Source organism: Choloepus didactylus, chromosome 3, assembly GCF_015220235.1.
Source record: "Choloepus didactylus isolate mChoDid1 chromosome 3, mChoDid1.pri, whole genome shotgun sequence".
In the NCBI taxonomy this organism is placed as follows: Eukaryota; Metazoa; Chordata; class Mammalia; order Pilosa; family Megalonychidae; genus Choloepus; species Choloepus didactylus.
The window spans coordinates 86,054,653-86,073,436 of NC_051309.1; the positions used below are offsets into that span (position 1 = coordinate 86,054,653).

The window sequence follows — 18,784 nt, forward strand, 5'->3', positions numbered from 1 at the left end:
TAGGTCTTTGTGGAAATACCACATTGCTTTCCCCAGTGTTTTATGGTTTTAGCTCTTAGATTTTGGTCCTTTATCCATTTTGAATTGATTTTTGTTTATGGTGTGAAGTAGGGGTCTGACTTCATTCTTCTACACATGGATATCCAGTTTCAGCAATGTCATTTGTTGAAGAAATTATTATTTTCTCCCTCAATGTTCTTAGCACCTTTGTCAGAAATCAATTGACCAGTTATGTGGGTCTATTTCTGGGCTTTCAGTTCTGTTCTACTGATATTTTTGTTTATCTTTGTACCAATACCACACTCTTTTGATTATTGTTATTTTGTAATACAATTTGAAATTGGAATATGTGAGTCCTCCAACCTTGTTCTTCTTTTTCAAGAGTGGTTTGGCCATGTGGGGCCCCTTGCAGTTCCACATGAATTTGGAGATTGGTTTTTCTACTTACACACACACACAGAGACAGACACACACACACACACACACAAAGAGCTGTTGGACTATAATAGAATGTGCTGGTTTGAAGCAGTTATGTATCCCAGAAAAGGCCACATTCTTTTAAATTTTTATTGTGGTAACATTAAGACAACATAACATTTTCCATCTTAACGTCTTTCAAGTATACAATTCTGTGGTGTTGATTACATTCACAATATTGGAAGCAGTAACTCTTTAGTTTCTGAATTGTGGGAAGATCTGGGAATCTCGGGGGAAGGACAGGGTGTGTGGGAGAAGTGTCGCCTGGGGAGAACTTGAGAAATGGCCATTTACTAACTGGAAGGCTAGTATTTCAATATTTTAACAATAGAAGCTCCACTACCATTGGGGATCCATTGGATCAGAACTGCTGGAAATTCACAACCTTGGAACCTCTGGGTGCCAGTGTAGACTGCCTACCTAGGCCTGTTTCCCGTCTTCTTCCTGGTTGGTAGAGTTCTAATTCTGTTCAGGTGCTCACCTTCCCTGGGCATGTTCTCAGGGAAGGTCTTCTCCCTAGTCTCAGGGTGATGTTTCTTAAAAATTCAATTCTATTGAGACATATTCACATACCCTACAGTCATCCAAAGTAACAATAAATTGTTCACAGTACCATTATATACTTGTGCATTCATCACCACAATCAATTTTTGAACATTTTCATTACTGCAAAAAAGAAAAAAAAATGAAGAAAAAAAGAACACCCAAAACATCCCATCCCCCCATCTCTCCCTATTATTCATTTACTTTTTGTCCCCATTTTTCTACTCATCTGTACATACACTGGATAAAGGGAGTGTGAGTCATAAGTTTTTCACAATCATGTGATCGCACAGTGTAAGCTATAGAGTTATACAGTCATCTTCAAGAATCAAGGCTACTGGTTTGCAGTTCAACAGCTTCATATATTTCCTTCTAGCTATTCCAATACACTAAACACTAAAAAGAGATGTCTATATAATGCATAATGTCCCCTCGACTCTATTTGAAATCTCTCAGCCACTGAAACTTTATGAAAAAAAACTTTTTTTTTTCATATCTCTTCCCCCTTTTGGTCAAGAAGTCTTTCTCATTCCCTTGATGCTGGGTCCAGGTTCATCCCTGGAAGTCATGTCCCATGTTGCCAGGGAGACTTACACCCTTGGGAGTCATGTCTCATGTAATGGGGAGGGCAATGAGTTTATCTGCAGAGTTGGCTTAGAGAGAGAGACCACATCTGAGTAACAAAAGAGGTTAACTGGGGGTGACTCTTAGATACAATTTTCAGTAGACTTAGCCTCTCCTTTGCAATAACAAGCTTCATAAGGGCAAGTCCCAAGATCAAGGGTTTGGCCTACTGTGCCAGTTTGAATGCATTGTGTCCCCAACAATGCCATTATCTTTGATGCAATCTTGTGTGGGCAGACATATTAGTGGTGATTAAATTGTAATTCTTTGAGTGTTTCATGGAGATGTGACCCACCCAACTCTAGGTGATAACTCTGATTAGATAATTTCTATGGAGTTGTGGCCCTTCCCATTCAGCGTGGGCCTTAATGAGTTTCCTAGAGCACTATATAAGCTCAGACAGAAGGAGCGAGCTTGCTACAGTCAAGAGGGATACTTTGAAGAATACACAAAAGCTGAGAGAGGGGCTGTAGCTTACAGAGCAACATTTTGGAGATGGCCTTTGAAAGCAGACTTTTGCTCTGGAGAAGCTAAGAAAGGACAAACACCCAAAGAGCAACTAAGAGTGACATTTTTGAGGAGCTGCAGCCTAGAGAGGAACGTCCTGGAAGAAAGCCATTTTGAAACCAGAACTCCAGAGCAGATGCCAGCCATGTGCCTTCCAGCTAACAGAGGTTTTCCGGACACCATTAGCCATCCTCCAGTGGAGGTACCAAATTGTTGATGACTTACCTTGGACACTTTATGGCCTTAAGACTGTAACTTTGTAACCAAATAAACCCTCTTTATAAAAGTTGATCCATTTCTGGTGTTTTATGAAAAGGCACCATTAGCAAACTGGAACAAATTTTGATACCAGGAGTGGGGTGCTGCTAAGATTGCAAATACCAAACATGTTGGAGTGGCTTTTTAAATGAATAAGGGGAAGATTCTGGAAGAATTGTGAGGAGCTTGATAGAAAAGGCCTAAACTGCTTTAAAGAGACTGTTTGTGGAAATATGAACTCATAAATACTGTTGAAGAGGCCTTGAGCAGAAATGATGAATATGTTGTTGCGAACTGGAAGAAAGGTGATCCTTGTTTTAAAGTGGCAGAGAATTTGGCAAAATTGAGTCCTGGTGTCAGATGGAAGTAAGAATTTGAGAGCAATGAGCTGGGATACTTGGCTGATGAGATTTCAAAACTAAAAGTTGCGGATATAGCATGGCTTCTCCTTGCAGATTATAGTAAAATGTAAGCAGAGAGAGATAATCTTAGAACTGAACTCTTGGGTTCAAAGAAACAAGAAACTGGTGGTTTGGAAAATTCCAGGCTTCCAGGGGGTGGAACCAGAGAAGCTACAGCCCAATGTGAGGATTTAACCAAACATGGAACCTGACCGCCATTTCAATACAAGCCAGGATTGGAGATGGAGTTATCCAGAAAGGATTTGTGGGAAGTCTTATTGTCTGATGGCTTTGACCCCTTTCTGCTTCATGTGAAGCCAACAGAATTTTTGTGAGATCTTTATAGATGGAGTTGCTGCCAGTCTGGAGTGGATGAGACAGACAAGAAACAAATTGAAGGAAAAATTTCTTCAAAGATGGAGCCATGGAGGTTGAGGTCTAGAGTCAAGAGGTCTCAGGCTGGGAGAGCAGAGTGGCTCACATGTATGGAAAGGGTGAGTTTGCCCTGGCAGTCGAGGATGGGCCTTCTTCCTTGATGTTCAGGAAGAGTGCTGTCACCCCAGGCCTCAGAGAGGGTGAACCACATTCCCTGGGGTTTGGGGAGAGCCTGGGTCACCACCACACTGTTCTGAAGGGGTTGAGCATTTGCCCCAGAGATGGAAGAGACTCCAGGTGCTGCCCCAATGTTTGAACAGGATGGGGCCAAGAAGGTGGTCTCCTCAATGTGTGGATATGTTGGAGCACTCACCCCAGCATTTGGAGAGAAAAGGGCTGCTGCAAAGGCCCTTAGGAGGGGTTAGACTCCTGCTCTCTCTAGCCCCAAGAATAAAATGGCATTCTGTAAATGACTCTCAGACTTTGAAATCTAATGGAGTTTGCTCTGTGGGTTTTAGGAATTGTTTTAGTTCTGTTAACCCTGTTTTCCTTTCAGTTTCTCCTTATGGCAATGGGAATGTTTATCCTATGACTGTCCCTCCTTTGTATATTGGCAGTACATAACTTGTTCTAAGTTTCACAGGTCCACAGCTAGAGGGGAATTATGCCTTAGGACAGACCATGACTGTAACTGATTCTGATGGGATCTTGTACTTACCTGTTGTTACTGATATGATTTAAGTTTTTGTGATATTGTGATGGGATGAATGTATTTGTATATGGAAAGATCATGTCATTTTGGGATCCAGGGGTGGAATGTGCCAGTTTGAATGTATTATGTCCCCTAAAACACCATTATCTTTGATGCAGTCTTGTGTGGGCAGTATTAGTGGTGATTAGATTGTAATTTTTTGAGTGTTTCCATGGAGATGTGACCCACGCAACTCTAGGTGATAACGATTAGAAAATTTCCATGGAGGTCTGGCCCTGCCCATTCAGCATGGGCCTTTATTAGTTTCCTAGAGCATTACATAAGCTCAGACAGAAGGATCGAGCTTGCTATAGCCAAGAGGGATACTTTGAAGAATACACAGGAGCTGAGAGAGGAGCTGTAGCTTACAGAACAACATTTGGGAGATGGCCTTTGAAAGCAGACTTTTGCTCTGGAGAAGCTAAGAAAGGACAAACACCCAAAGAGTAACTAAGAGTGACATTTTTGAGGAGCTGCAGCCTAGAGAGGAACGTCCTGGGAGAAAGCCATTTTGAAACCAGAACTCTGGAGCAGTCACCAGCCACATGCCTTCCCAGCTAACAGAGGTTTTCCAGACACCATTGGCCATCCTCCAGCAAAGGTACCCAATTGTTGATGACTTACCTTGGACACTTTATGACCTTAAGACTGTAACTTTGTAACCAAATAAAACCCCTTTATAAAAGTTGATCCATTTTTGGAGTTTTACAAAAAGGCAGCATTAGCAAACTGGAATACCTATTAAACTGGTAGTCCCAATGCTTGCGAGAAAAATCAGGAATTCCTCAGGTGGGGAAGTTTAATAGTTCCACATTTTCCCCAGTCCCTCAAGGGGGCTTTGCAAATACATTTTTATTTTCTGTCCAAATTACTCTGGGATGTACTGGGGCTTCACACTAAGCTGTACAAACCAACCAGATCTCAGTCCCTAGTCAAACCTCCATGTAATTACGGTGTTTGTATAAACTGACCATACAAGTTAAATTATATAGTGTGCTACAGAAAATATAGCTTTTGCACCAAATAAACATTGCTTTCTTTGGTGTAACACAGAAGTTGAAGTTTTATAACACAGTCAGTATCATCTTTAACCCTTTAGTCTGATATACCTTAGTCCTAACCAAACCCATTTCATTCATATCTCTAGTTGAAGTCTGATCTTTTTTTCAGTGTCTTGGTGTTTGCTGAATGGGGTAATGCTGACATTCAAAGTGGACAAACTGATTCTGAGTCTCAAGTATCACATCACATGGATACCCTCAGTTCCAGGGACCGACCAGGTTATACACAAAGAGCTCAGCATCTCAGAATTTGGAAATAGTCCTTGCAACTCAGGAATAGATGTATCTGCTGTAAGAGCTTATGATCTAGGAACCTTTACCATAAGCCTTCCCCTGATAATCCATGCTCCCAGATTCTATTCTCTGATTTTGCACATTATAGTTAGTCCATATTAATGAGACATTATAATGTTTGTCTTTTCATTTATGGTTTATTTCACTCAACATACTGTCCCTAAGGTCCCATTCAGCTAGTTGCATAACTCACAACTTCCTTCCTTCTTGTAGCTGCTCAATATTCCATTGTATGTATACAACACAGTTCACCATTTTGTTTATCAGTTGATGTACGCTTACGCCACCTCTATCCATTGCAAATTGTGAATACTGTCACCATAAACTCCACTGTGCAAATGTCCATTCATGTCCTTTTTCTCAGTTCTTCCAAGTATATACCCAATAAAAGGATTTCAGGCCCATAAGGCAGCCCCATACTTAGTTTCCTGTAGAACTTCCACACTGCCCTTCATATGGGCTGCACCATTCTACTTCCCCAGCAACAGTTATTAGGTACATCTTTTTCTCTAGATTTTCTCCAGGACTTGTATTTTTCTATTTTTTAAACAGTTTTATTTACAAGACATTCATTTCCTCCAAAGTAAACAATCAAAAGTTTCTGACCTAATCACATAGTTATGTATTCACTACCACAATCTATATGAGGACATTTCCATTTCTTCTGTGAAGAAAGAGGAAGAGGATAAAAAGGAAAAAAAAGAAAAAGAAAAAAATGATGATTAAAAATATAAAAGAAAATGTAAAAAAAAATAAAATACAATAAAAAGGTCAGAAAACAATACCAGTGCCAGAATCCTGTACTGCTCCCTTATATTCCCCTCTTGTAGACATTTAGCTTTGGTATTTTGCCTTTATTACAATTAATGGATGCATATTACAGTGTCACTGTAAACTATAGTTTCTAGTTTTCATTGTTTGTATTTTTCCCCAATATCCTCCCATTTTCACCATCTTGCAGAGTTGACATTCATTTGTTCTCCCTCATGTAAAAACGTTCTTATATTTGTACATTTAATCACAATTGTTGACCACTCTAGATTTCACTAAGTTATAAAGTCCCAGCCTTTGTCTTTTATCTTTCCTTCTGGTGTCATACATATCCCTAACATTCCTCTTTCAACCGTACATGCAGTCATCTTTGTCCAGTACCTACAATATTGTGCTACCATCACACAGTATTGTGCTAACTACTTCTGCGTCTATACAGTCAATCATGCTGAATGTTCTATTCTCTCCTTCAGCATCAAGTGCCTGATTTCTACCCTTTCTATTCCTGATATCTTCTCCAAACCTCTCTCCCGTCTTTTCCTATCTGTCTGTGGCACTCCCTTTAGTATTTCTTGTAGAGAAGGTCTCCTGTTCATGAACTCTCTCAGTGTTTGTTTATTTGTAAAAATTTTACTCTTCCTCATTTTTGAAGGACAGTTCTGCTGGATATAGGATTCTTTGTTGGCAGTTTTTCTCTTTCAGTATCTTGAATATATCATACTACTTCCTTCTTGCCTCAATGGTTTCTGCTGAGAGATCCACATTTAGTCTTATCAAGTTTCCCTTGTATGTGATGGATTGCTTTTATCTTGCTGCTTTCAGAATTCTCTTTTTGTCTTTAACATGTGAAAATCTGATTAGTAAGTAGGAGTAGGCCTATTTGGATCAATTCTGTTTGGGGCACACTGTACATCTTGGACCTGTAATTTTATGTCTTCCATAAGAGACGGGAAATTTTCATTGATTATTTCCTTCACAATTATTTCTGCCCTTTTTCCTCCTCTTCTCCTTCTGGGATACCTATAACTCATATATTCATGCCCTTCATATTGTCATTCAGTTCCCCAAGACCCTGCTAATTTTTTCCCATTCTTTTCCCTATCTGTTCCTTTGTGTGTAGAATTTCAGATGTCCTGCCTCTCTAGTTCAGTAGTCCTTTCTTCTGCTTCTCCAAGTCTGCTGTTGGATGTCTCCATTGTGTTTTTCATCTCTTGTATTGTGCCTTTCATTCCCATGAGATCTGCCATTTGTTTTTTCAAGCTTACAAATCCTTCTTATGGCCCCCAGTGTCTTCTTTATATCCTTCATCTCTTTTGTCACATTTTCTTTCAGCTCATTGATTTGATTTAGATGATTTGTTGAACATGTTTAATTAGCTGTTTCAACTCCTGAGTCTCAGTTGTGTTAGTTTGTTCCTTTGACTGGGCCATATCTACATGTTTTCTGGTGTAGCTCATGATTTTTTGCTGTCTAGGCATCTGATTTTCTTGATTAGTTTATTCTGGAGGATGTTTTCTCTCTTTTGCCTTGGTTTTCTTGTTGGTTTTCCTTGATCTCTACATTTCTTTGTTTCTCTCACTGGCCAGTTGTCAGATTGGCTCTGACCCCCAGTTTTCCCCCCAAATCAGACACCCATCATGGCCTGCTACAGGGATGGGAGGTAGGCACTGGATATCCCAGGAATTTCACTGTGTATGGTAATACAAATCCACTGGCTTCCAGTGGTGCTTTGTTTTCTGCAGACCAGCAAGATCTGGGTTTGTTCTAAAGCCCTGGTTTAACAGTTGTGTCTTCTGTATTTCTCTGCCAAAATAGAGCCAGGTTTCCCTGAGGGTTTAGATCAGCTCTTGTGGTCCTAAGAAAGGGTCTGGAGCAACTTTCTAAGTGAACTTTCCTTCACCTTCTGGACTGTCCAGCAGGCAGTGCTATTTGGTAACTTAATTGTCCTCAGAAGCTGCTTTGCCTCTGAGCACAGGCTGCATATACACAGGTGAGCTGACAATGTGGGATTCCTATGCCCTCACTTTGCTAACCAAAATCTGGCTCAATGTGGGGCTCCACTTGTGGGAAAGTACTCTCTCTTCTGACCCAGTGCTCCAGCCATCCCCAAGACAAGGAGATGGCTGCCAGCTGTTGCTTCCCTCAAGGGTGGAGGAAGGGCTTTCAGTTCCAGGGAGGGAAAAACAGTTTCTAACAATGTTTTCTCAGTCTCTTTGGCTCTCACTGACCTGGGCCTTCAAATGTCCTCCCCTGTCCCCTGGGTCTTCAAACCATGGGAGTATGTCTTACTGCTATGAGAAATTTTGTAGTCTGTGCCCCTGGTGGGAAGGTTCCCATCTGCTGATTCCATGCCTTTCCCACACTGAGACCAAGTGAGGGGAAGGAGAGAGGACTGGCTGGTCTGGGATGGAGGATTGCTACCTGATATTTCTTCTCTTTCTTCAAATCAGCATTTGCTGGGTCATTCTCCAGTCTACATCCTCCTCCAGAGTTTCAAACAATTCAGAATTGTCCTTTTCTTCAATGAATCTCTGGAGGTCATGTTATTTTAATCCATCCCTGTGGGTGTAGACCCATTGTGGGTGAGAACTTTGGATTAGGTGTTTTCAATTGTGATGTGAACCACCCAATTCAAGGTGGGTCTTAATACTTTACTGGAGTCATTTATGAGGATGAAAGAGAGAGCTCAGAGAGAGAACCCCAGAGCTTAGAGAGAAAGTCCCCAGAGGAGCTGACAGAGGGAGCCATTGAAGCCAGAATCTGAAAGCAATGAAACCTGGGAGAGAAGGATCAGCAGACACTGATCATATGCCTTCCCATGTTACAGAGGAACCCGATGCCATCAGCCTTTGTTCAGAGTAGGTAGCATCCTGTTGATGCCTTAACTGGGACATTTTCATTACCTTAGAACTATAAATTTGTAAACTACTAAATCCCTGTTGTAAAAGCCAACCCATTCTTTTTTTTTTTTTTTTTTTTTTGGTTTTTTAAAAAATAATATTTATTATAACTTACAATTTTCATCAAGACCAATACAATTAATCAGGCTTTTAACCTGTACTAACTAAGGTACTAACCCACTACTAAAAAACACCACACAACTTAAATCCCAAGAAACGTATTTGCAGAAGTATTTGAAGGGGCTTTATTAACACTGGGTTTTGGAAAAGGTAGGCGAATAGTGTATTTTCACTACTGGAAACATTTAATTGACTATATATTGACCTTTTTTTTTTTACTTTTGTCTATTTATAGAGAATCTTGATAAATAATTTTCCAAGATTGGCTGAAAATACTCAACAGAAGATACTGACTACAGATTTTAACAGTTCACCCATTTGCCAAAGTATATGGATTTTAAGAGTGTTGGTCGTCACTAACACATGCCAACAGAGTTGACATTTCTACAGTTGTAGTAGGAATTGGGTTAGATCAGTCAGCAAAATAGTAGAAAGCAAATACTACCACGAAAAAGTAAATAATAAATGGTTTACTAAAACAGTACACCCTTTATGACAGGACAGAAAATTCTGAGAGGTTTAAAGGAAAATTCAAAGCTACATTAGTTTAGCAAGAGAAGATGTCATATATGCTACTATTAAACAATTATCATTTAAGAAAGCAACATGTCCAACATGCCTTAAAATACATACTTGTACTTTTGAAAGAAGTTTGGAGCTTCAAAAAGTTTGGACCACTCTGCCTTACTCAGCAAAATTTCATCTGTGATAGCAAGACCTTGTTTAAACTCCTCAACCATGACCATCCGTGTTGAAACGGACACATTGTACGTGGAGTTCTGCTGTGGGTATGCTGGTGTAATTATAGGCATAAGATGGTACCTATCACTGGGGTTTACCCTTGGGTCCCATACAGGCAAATTAAGATTGCATTCTTCGGGCTGTTTCAAAAGCACTGGATTTGGCCATTCCCATTTAGAAAATACCAAGAAAAATTTATGTACAAGAGTTGATGCTATTGCATTTGGATAAAGCTGGCAAGTTCTTGCTACTAGCATAGCCCAGGAAACACCACCGAGGAAACCTAATATATTGGAATAGATGTTGTGGCGTTTGGCCCACAGTTTGATAGCTCTCAGAGTTAACCTGAAGTTGTCAATGTTTGGTACTAGATGTAAAATTTCATCGGTTACCCTGCAACCATTAAGACTTCTTATGCATCTTATATCTAAATTTTTAAGCAGACTGTCATCTCGTAGGTCCAAATCTTCTGGAATAGTCTGCAGTGCTAATCTTGCAAACAAAATATCAATCTCTATTCCATCAAAACACAGTTTGATAACTGGTACAAACGCCTCTTCAACAGCTCTTAAATCTTTTACTTCTTCCTGTAATTTCAATTTATCATAGAATGAGGTGAAAAAGTCACTTCGATCAACATGTCTTGGTGCAACACACAACGCATCAATATCGGCACCTTTTGTGTGTACTCCTAATCTGTAAGATCCAAATGTAAAAATTTTTCCTCCAACATTTTCAATTACAGATTGTGGGAGATTCTTGCTTTCACTGATTTCTCGTATCCACTCTTTTACCAGGTTATTTAATTTTCCCAAAATTAAAATCCTGCGCTGCAGTTCCTCTTCCTCTTCAAAAACCCCAAAAGGTTTCAGAGTCTCAATCAGTTTCTGTGTAAGTATGCAGTCAGTCTCCTTGGGGGCTGCTAAACTGATAGGAGAGGTAATGCCATAGTGCTTCTGTGGCGGCTGTGTTGGTTGTGATCCCTGCGTTGTGACTGGAAACGGCATCGTCTCCTGCGCCGGCACCGCCCAGTCACTTCCCCCCCGCAACCGCCGCTGCTGCCGCCCTGGGCATAATCCACTGAGGCGGGAGGGAGGGGGACGCCTGCCTCAGCCCTGGATCCAACCCCACTCCCGCGCCCGCGCCCGCGCCCGCCGCTTTAAGCGCTTCTCCTCCTTCCCCTTCGTCCTAACATGGCGCCCGAGCGCTACCATAGCAACGTTCTAGAACCCCAACCCATTCTTGTATATTGCATTCTGGCAAATTTAGCAAACAAAAACCTAGACATTGCATTGAATTTGTATAATGTTTTGGTCAATACTGATATATTAACAGTACTAAATCTTCCAATTCCTGAACATGAGATGTCTTGCCATTTATTTAGTTATTCTTTAAATTCTTTCTGCCGTGTTTTGAAGTTTTCAGAATACAAATATTTTGTATCCTTAGTTAAATAGATAAATTATTTTTTCAGGATGCTATTATAAATGGAATTGTTTTCTTAATTTCCTCTTCAGATTGTTCACTGCTAGTTTATAGAAATACAATTGCTTTTTGAGTGTTGATCTTGAAACCTGTCACTTTGCTGAATTCATTTATTACCTTTAATAATTTTCTTGTGAATTCCTTCAGATTTGCTATGTATCAGATCATGTTGTCTTCAAATAAGTTTTACTTCTTCCTCTATTCCTAGTTTTCTGAATGCTTTTTCTTAAGCAAGGATGGGGGTTGGATTTTATCTCATATATATTATAATCATGAAATACAAAGAAAATGTGATGTGTTTTCACTGAGTCCTATATTGATATTCCCAACTTCACTTTTGTGAAAAAAAATTGTTTATGCATGTTACAGAAAAGAAGTTTGTGAACCAATTCTTATAACTTATGAGGGGAGAATAATGAGTTAATAGCTAGTGGGCTTATAAAGACAGAATAAAACAGAATGTTCATAATTAGGAAGTAAAAAAGGTAGTGGTTAGAAAAGTTTGATTAAATGAGTTGGATTATTTTCATCAGAATAAAAAATGATATAAATATAAAATAGAATAAGGAAAAAATCGTGAAAGTTGAAAAAAGCTTTGCCAATTTTTTGTAGTAATTTAGCACTCAAATTATAGTTTCCTTTTCGTGTAATTTTTCACTCAAATATATTATAAGGGCTCATTTAAAAAGTTGAGTTTGTTTCAGTGTAGAAATGATTTTCCTGTGATTGAACACTGATCAATGAAACATGATTCTGTCTGGTACACAATGAATGTGGTATTATCTATTGGAATAACTACTTTCTTTTTAAACTAAATTAAGTTTTTTTATACTCGATTTAAAATCTACTACTTTTGACAACATAATAGCTTCATTTCCTTTCCTCTTTTGACTATGTTTTGCACAAAGACAGTTCCAGTGATCAATAGTTCAGATTAATGTAATTTCTTCCTCACCTTCACCTATTACTCTAAATAAACTATGCTATTGGCAAGAAGGGACCTAATTTAAATTTGCTTTCCTTGATCTAATAATTGTTTAGTGAAAGACTAGATACTATCAGGCCTAAAACCTGGGCTTATTACCTGGAAAATTGTTCCTAGGAAACTCCACCAGCTCCTGCCATAAATACTTTGAAATGTGCTAGGTTTGTTACCTGTTGACTTGTACCTAGTGAGGAGGTAGGCACATAATTCAAGTGTTCAGAACAGTTGATGTGGAAAGTATAAAAAGACCAGAAGAAGTGCAAAGCTGATTTCCAGAAGGACCTAGTGAATCTTCACCCCAAAAGACATTATCCTGAGGATGTATGTTTCAAGAGAACTTGAGGGCTAGGGAAGCCTGCCTTCTTACTGAGAATGCTGCATGTCACTTACTTGGTATATGTACTAAGCAATATATTGTAACATTAATCCTTTACTTAGATTAAAGGAACATACAGCCTTTACCTGACTCTGTGGGTATCTTCTAGTCAATTACATCATCTTTTTGGGACATACAAGCCATCAGCTATTCATTTCATTCCCCACTTGTTCTTCTTGATACCCACCCCACAGAACAAATAGGAAATGTGACTCCGAATTAGTTTTTTTTCTGGCTACTACCATTTCTGGGAAATAGAAGAGGATAAAATTACCTTTAGAATTTGTTCTGAGAATGTATTGGTCTCTTAGGTTTGTTAAGGCCATGGGTATCCTGTATGTAACCAGCTAAGTTATGTTAACGTGCTGCTATTTGGGTAAAACATATCTGTAAAATACATATGATGGTCAATTTATTTTAGATGAGTGAAATTTAATACCTTTTGGAGCCCAAATTACTTTTATTAATATTGTTAACATAAAAGGTCCATCAAACCAAGATGAATGAGAACAGTGTGGTGCATCAATAAGTTTGAAAAATAATGTAATTAAATTATTACATTATACTTGATTACTTGTTAAGCAGTAGACGTTGTGGGGATAGACTGTGGGATTTGTTTGAAGGGATATAACACATTTCCTCAAATGAAAACATCTGTCCCAACGATGTTTTCCTTTAGTCATCTTCAGAGATGTTAATCGAGCTTAAAACAATTCACACTACTCTGTCGATAATTCATTTAAAAATGATGTTCGCATCAAAGACACCATGAGAAGTGGGAGTTAAAAACAGATGGCCATGATGATGCATTTGGTGCTTAGAATGTTTACATTAAAGCAGCCCCTGGTGTTTGCACAGGGATTGAGGGCAGAGGAGAAGCTAAAATTCGTGCAGGTTATTAACTTGCTTGACTTGGAGAGTGAATGTAAACCCAGTGTAAATCTCACGAAAACCACAATCTTATCAAATTTCATGTGATTGACATAGCATGCACTCATCTATTAGTCTACAGGGTTATAGAGTAAGCAGTGTGAACACAATCTCTTCTCTTTATTCACATTTGAGGACACTTTTTAAAATGATAAAAACAAATAGGAAAGATTGTGCTTTTGCCTATACTGAAGCTTGCATATCACTCACATTCAGGTTTTTTTTTAAAATCTTCATTGTTTTATTTTATTTTTAATTCATTTTTATTGAGATATATTCACATACCATGCAGTCATGCAAAACAAAGTGTACATTCAATTGTTTATAGTACCATTATATAGTTGTGCATTCATCACCAAAATTAATTTTTGACATTTTCATTACCACACACACAAAAACAATAAGAATAAAAACCAAAGTGAAGAAGAACCACCAAAGTAAAAAAGGACACTGGGTGCCTTCCTTTTTTTTTTACTCCCATTTTTCTATTCCTCCATCCATAAACTGGACAAAGGGGAGTGTGGTCCATATGGCTTTCCCAATCACATTGTCACCCCTCATAAGCTACATTTTTATACAATTGTCTACAAGATTCATGGGTTCTGGGATGTAGTTTGATAGTTTCAGGTATTTACTGCTAGCTATTCCAATTCATTAGAACCTAAAAAGGGTTGTCTATATTGTGTGTAAGAGTGCCCACCAGAGTGACCTCTCGGTTCCTTTTGGAATCTCTCTGCCACTGAAGCTCATTTCATTTCCGTTCATTTCCCCCTTTTAGTCAAGAAGATGTTCTCCATCCCACAATGCCAGATCTAGATTCCTCCCTGGGAGTCATATTCCATGTTGCCGGGGAGATTCACTCCCCTGGGTGTCAGATCCCATGTAGGGGGGACGGCAGTGATTTCACCTGCCAATTTGGCTTAGCTAGAGAGAGAGGGCAACATCTGAGCAACAAAGAGGCATTTGGGAGGAGGCTCTTAGGCACAATTATAGGCAGGCCTAGCCCCTCCTTTGCAGCAACAGTCTTGCCAAGGGCAAGTCCCATGGTAGAGGGCTTGGTACATCATACCACTAGTCCCCCATGTCTGTGAGCACATCAGCAACCACCGAGGTGGGGAAGCCCAATACCCCTGCATTCTCCACCAGCTCTTCAAGGGGGCTCTGCATATTTTTTCATTGTTTTTTTTTAATTAACTCTTTTTTATAAAATTAACTATATCAAAAAAAAATTTTTTTTAAAAAGATATACAATAAAAAAAAATTTCAAACAAACCCTAACAAGGGAGTAAGAATAATACAACTAACCTGAAATAACGACTTTACTTCCAACATGTTCCTACTCGACCCCAAGAAAATAATCTAATGTAGCAACATTTCTGTGAACTTGTTCCTACCACACCCATCAAAAATTAACAGAGCATAGTCATTCCTGGGCATTCCCAGAACGTTAAATTTACCCACGATAGCTTATCTCTTCTTATTGGGTTATCGTTCCTCCTTCATTAATTGCTCTCTATTGCTGGTTCCTCTACATTCTACATTATAAACCTATTATTTTAGGAGTGTGTCGTTTAACCTCCAGGTGTTTGTGAATTTTCTAAGTCTCTGATGGTTATTGGCTTCTAATTGTATTCCATTGTGGTCAGTGAATGTGCTTTGAATAATTTCATTTTTTTTTAATTAATTGAGGCTTGTTTTATGTCCCAGTGTATGGTCTATTCTGGAGAAAGTTCCATGATCACTAGAGAGGAATGTGTATCCTGGTGATTTGGGGTGTAATGTTCTATATGTCTGTTAAATCAAATTCATTTATCAGATTGTTTAGGTTTTCAATTTCCTTATTGGTCTTCTGTCTGGTTGATCTGTCTATAGGAGAGAATGATGTGTTGAAGTCTCCCGCAATTATTGTGGAAACATCCATTGCTTCCTTTAGTTTTGCCAGTGTTTGTCTCATGTATTTTGTGGCACCATGATTGGGTGCATAAACATTTATGATTGTTATTTCTTCTTGTTGAATTGCTCCTTTTATTAGTATGTAGTGGCCTTCTTTGTCTCTCAAAATATCCTTGTACTTAAAGTCTATTTTATCTGAGGTTAATATTGCTACTCCTGCTTTCTTTTGGCTGTAGCTTGCATGAAATATTTTTTCCATCATTTCATTTTCAATTTCTTTGTGTCGCTGTGGCTAAGATGAGTCTCTTGTGTGCAACATATTGATGGTTCGTATTGTTTGATCCATTCTGCCAATCTATATCCTTTAATTTGGGAGTTTAATTCATTTACATTCAGTGTTATTACTGTGAAGTCATTTCTTGAATCAGCCATCATATCCTTTGCTTTATGTTTGTCAGATATATACTTTTTCCCTCTCTCTCTTATTGTCCTTTAATAAATCAATATTGAATCTCTTTAGTACTGAACCTTTCTCTATATCTCTCTCGCCTTTCTTTGTTTCTCAGTTGGTAGGGATCCCTTTAGTATCTGAAGTAGGGCAGGTCTTTTATTAGCAAAATCTCTCAGCATTTGTTTGTCTCCCTCAAAGTTGAAGGAGAGCTTTGCTGGATAAAGTATTCTTGGTTGGAAATTTTTCTCTCTCAGAATTTTAAATATGTCATACCACTGCCTTCTTGCCTCCATGGTGGGCCGCTGAGTAGTCATTACTTAGTCTTATGTTGTTTCCTTTGTGTGTGGTACTTTTCTCTTGCTGCTTTCAGAACTTGCTCCTTCTCTTCAGTATTTGACATTCTGATCAAAATATGTCTTGGAGTGGGTTTATTTGGATTTATTCTATTTGGAGTTCACTGGGCATTTATGCTTTGCGTATTTATATTGTGTAGAAGGTTTGGGAAGTTTTCCCCAACAATTTCTTTGAATACTCTGTCTAGACCTTTACCCTTCTCTTCCCCTTCTGGGACACCGGTGAGTCTTACATTCGGATGTTTTATTTTATCTATCATATCCCTGAGGTCCATTTCGATTTTTTTAAATTTTTTCCCCATTCTCTCTTTTGTTCTTTCATTTTCCATTCTGTGGTCCCCGAGGTCGCTGATTTGTTGTTCAGCTTCCTCTAGTCTTTTATTATGAGTATCCAGAATCTTTTTAATTTGGTCAACAGTTTCTTTTATTTCCATATGATCATCTATTTTCTTTATTTCCTCTTGTAATTTCTTCTTTATGCTCTTCTAGGGTCTTCTTCATGTCCTTTATATCCTGTGCCATGCTCTTCTTCATGTCCTTTATATCCTGTGCCATGCTCTCATCATTTGTCTTTAGTTCTTTGATTAATTGCTCCAAGTACCGTGACTCCTCTGATCTTTTGATTTGGGTGTTTGGGTTTGGGTTATCCATATCACCTGGTTTTATCATATGCTTTAAAATTTTCTGTTGTTTTTGGGCTCTTGGCATTTGCTTTGCTTGATAGGGTTCTTTTAGGATATGTAGGATTATTCAAAGCCTATTCTCTGATTTGTCAGATCTACAGCTTGATGGCATACACTTTCTCTAACTAACCAGCAGATGGCATCCACAAGTCACCTATTCCCCTCAAGTCAGTTCTCCCCAAGTGTGTCTTTGTGGTGTGTGGGGGTCTGATTCTTGTGGGGTCCAATTGATGCACCAAGTTTGGGTGTTTCGTTCGTGCTGTCTGCCATGAATGTGGGGCATGTGTCTGAGCAGTTAGGGAGGGAGCGCAGCTTTAATAATCAAACCTCCCAGGTGTTCCTGGAGATTTAAGGCTGTTGCAAGAGTCTAAACCTTAATTTCAGTCTTGCCACAGATTGTCTCTGCTACTGACCCACAAGTCCTTGATATTAGTGTAGGTCCCTGGGATTTCCAAGTGGGTCCCTCTTCCAAGCCCTGCCTTTCTATGGCCTCTGCTGAGGGAAGGCTGCGCTACATTAAAAGTGCACACCATCCCTCAAGGGAAGTTCTGGGCTGCCGGGCTGTGTAGGTGCATTCCCAGCTTGCTGTAAAGATGGCTGTATGGGGCGTGTTAATTTCCCTCTTTTTGCATAGCTCCACCTTCCCAGCTCCAGGACAACTAGTTGTGGGTGCATGAAAGGCTATTGTCCATGCCTGATATTGTGACATGTGTGCATGTTGCTGGAAACACTTCCTGTCGCACTGGGTTTTTTTGTGCAGCTCTAGACTGTGGTGCCGGCACCGGGCAGGAGCATTCCCAGCCTGCCAGAAAGATGGCTGCAAAGGGCATGGTTATTTTCCCCTTTTGGCTCACCTCTGCTTTCCTCACTCCAAGACAATTAACAGTGGGTGTGCAAAAGGCTATCTTCCACACCAGATATTGAGGCATTCGCACAGCCCGTTCCTGCCACACTTCACTGTGTGGTTCTCGCTGTCGTATCCAAAGCCGCTTTTGGGTTTTTTTAAAAAAGAACTAGTCCTCCTCCAAACACCAACCTATGGTTACCCCACATCGCAGCATGGCTGCCAGATATTCAGCAGGCTTACTCACTTGTTTCAGAATGCAGACTCCTGGTTTCACCAAGTGCATGGTCCCTGTGGATTTAGCAGACCTTGACCAGCTGGTGCATCGCTGGAACTGGTGTTCTGGGTCACTTCTGTCTTTTATATAAAATTTTCATGGAGGTGTTTTTTGCCCTGTCTCTCCTACCTGCCATCTTAGGTTCTCCTCCACATTTGGGTTTTTAATAGGCGATAGAGTTTACTCTGAATATTCAGCTAGAGACATTTAAATACCTATAAGAGTACTTGAACTAAGAAATGAGATCTCAGTTTTCATCCCTTTAATTCACTTGTTCTCAAATTTTAGTGTGCATGTATTTTGTCTCATAAATGTTGATTCATTTAGTTAATAGTGTGGCCCTGTAATATAAAATTTTAACAAGTTTTCCAAATGCTTTAAATAAACAGGAAGTTAAAATTCTTCCAATACAACTATTCTTCAGATTATCTTTTAAAAATAATCCTGTAAGCCTGATGTTCACTTTTACATATATAGCTATTTTCCCAGTGTTTTAACTTTACAGCACTTTGAAGGTCGGAGAAGATATTTGGTTCAAGACAGCATACAGATTTCATGGTGTTATTTCTTTCACCATCTCAGATCCTTGAATGATTCAAAAAATGATAAATGTGCAATTATGAAGATACCAGGAGGTGACCATTAGTTGCAATGATTTTCAGTAATTTTCTGGCACACAGTTTG

General features: G+C 39.2%; 2 protein-coding genes across 6 annotated transcripts in view; one reads left to right on the forward strand and one right to left on the reverse strand.

Moving 5' to 3' along the window:
- Positions 1–18,784, forward strand: part of CFAP299 (cilia and flagella associated protein 299) — a 767,377-nt gene that overhangs the window by 108,234 nt on the left and 640,359 nt on the right. The gene's annotated exons all lie outside the window — the stretch shown is intronic.
- Positions 9,145–10,963, reverse strand: LOC119529567 (poly(A) polymerase alpha-like). Its single transcript, XM_037830076.1, has one exon. It carries the CDS (start codon positions 10,828–10,830, stop codon positions 9,703–9,705), a length of 1,128 nt encoding a protein of 375 aa, XP_037686004.1. The 5' UTR covers positions 10,831–10,963; the 3' UTR covers positions 9,145–9,702.

Excerpts from the sequence above, each read along its gene's own strand:
- LOC119529567 (XM_037830076.1), bottom strand. The coding sequence starts at position 10,830 with ATGCCGTTTCCAGTCACAACGCAGGGATCACAACCAACACAGCCGCCA.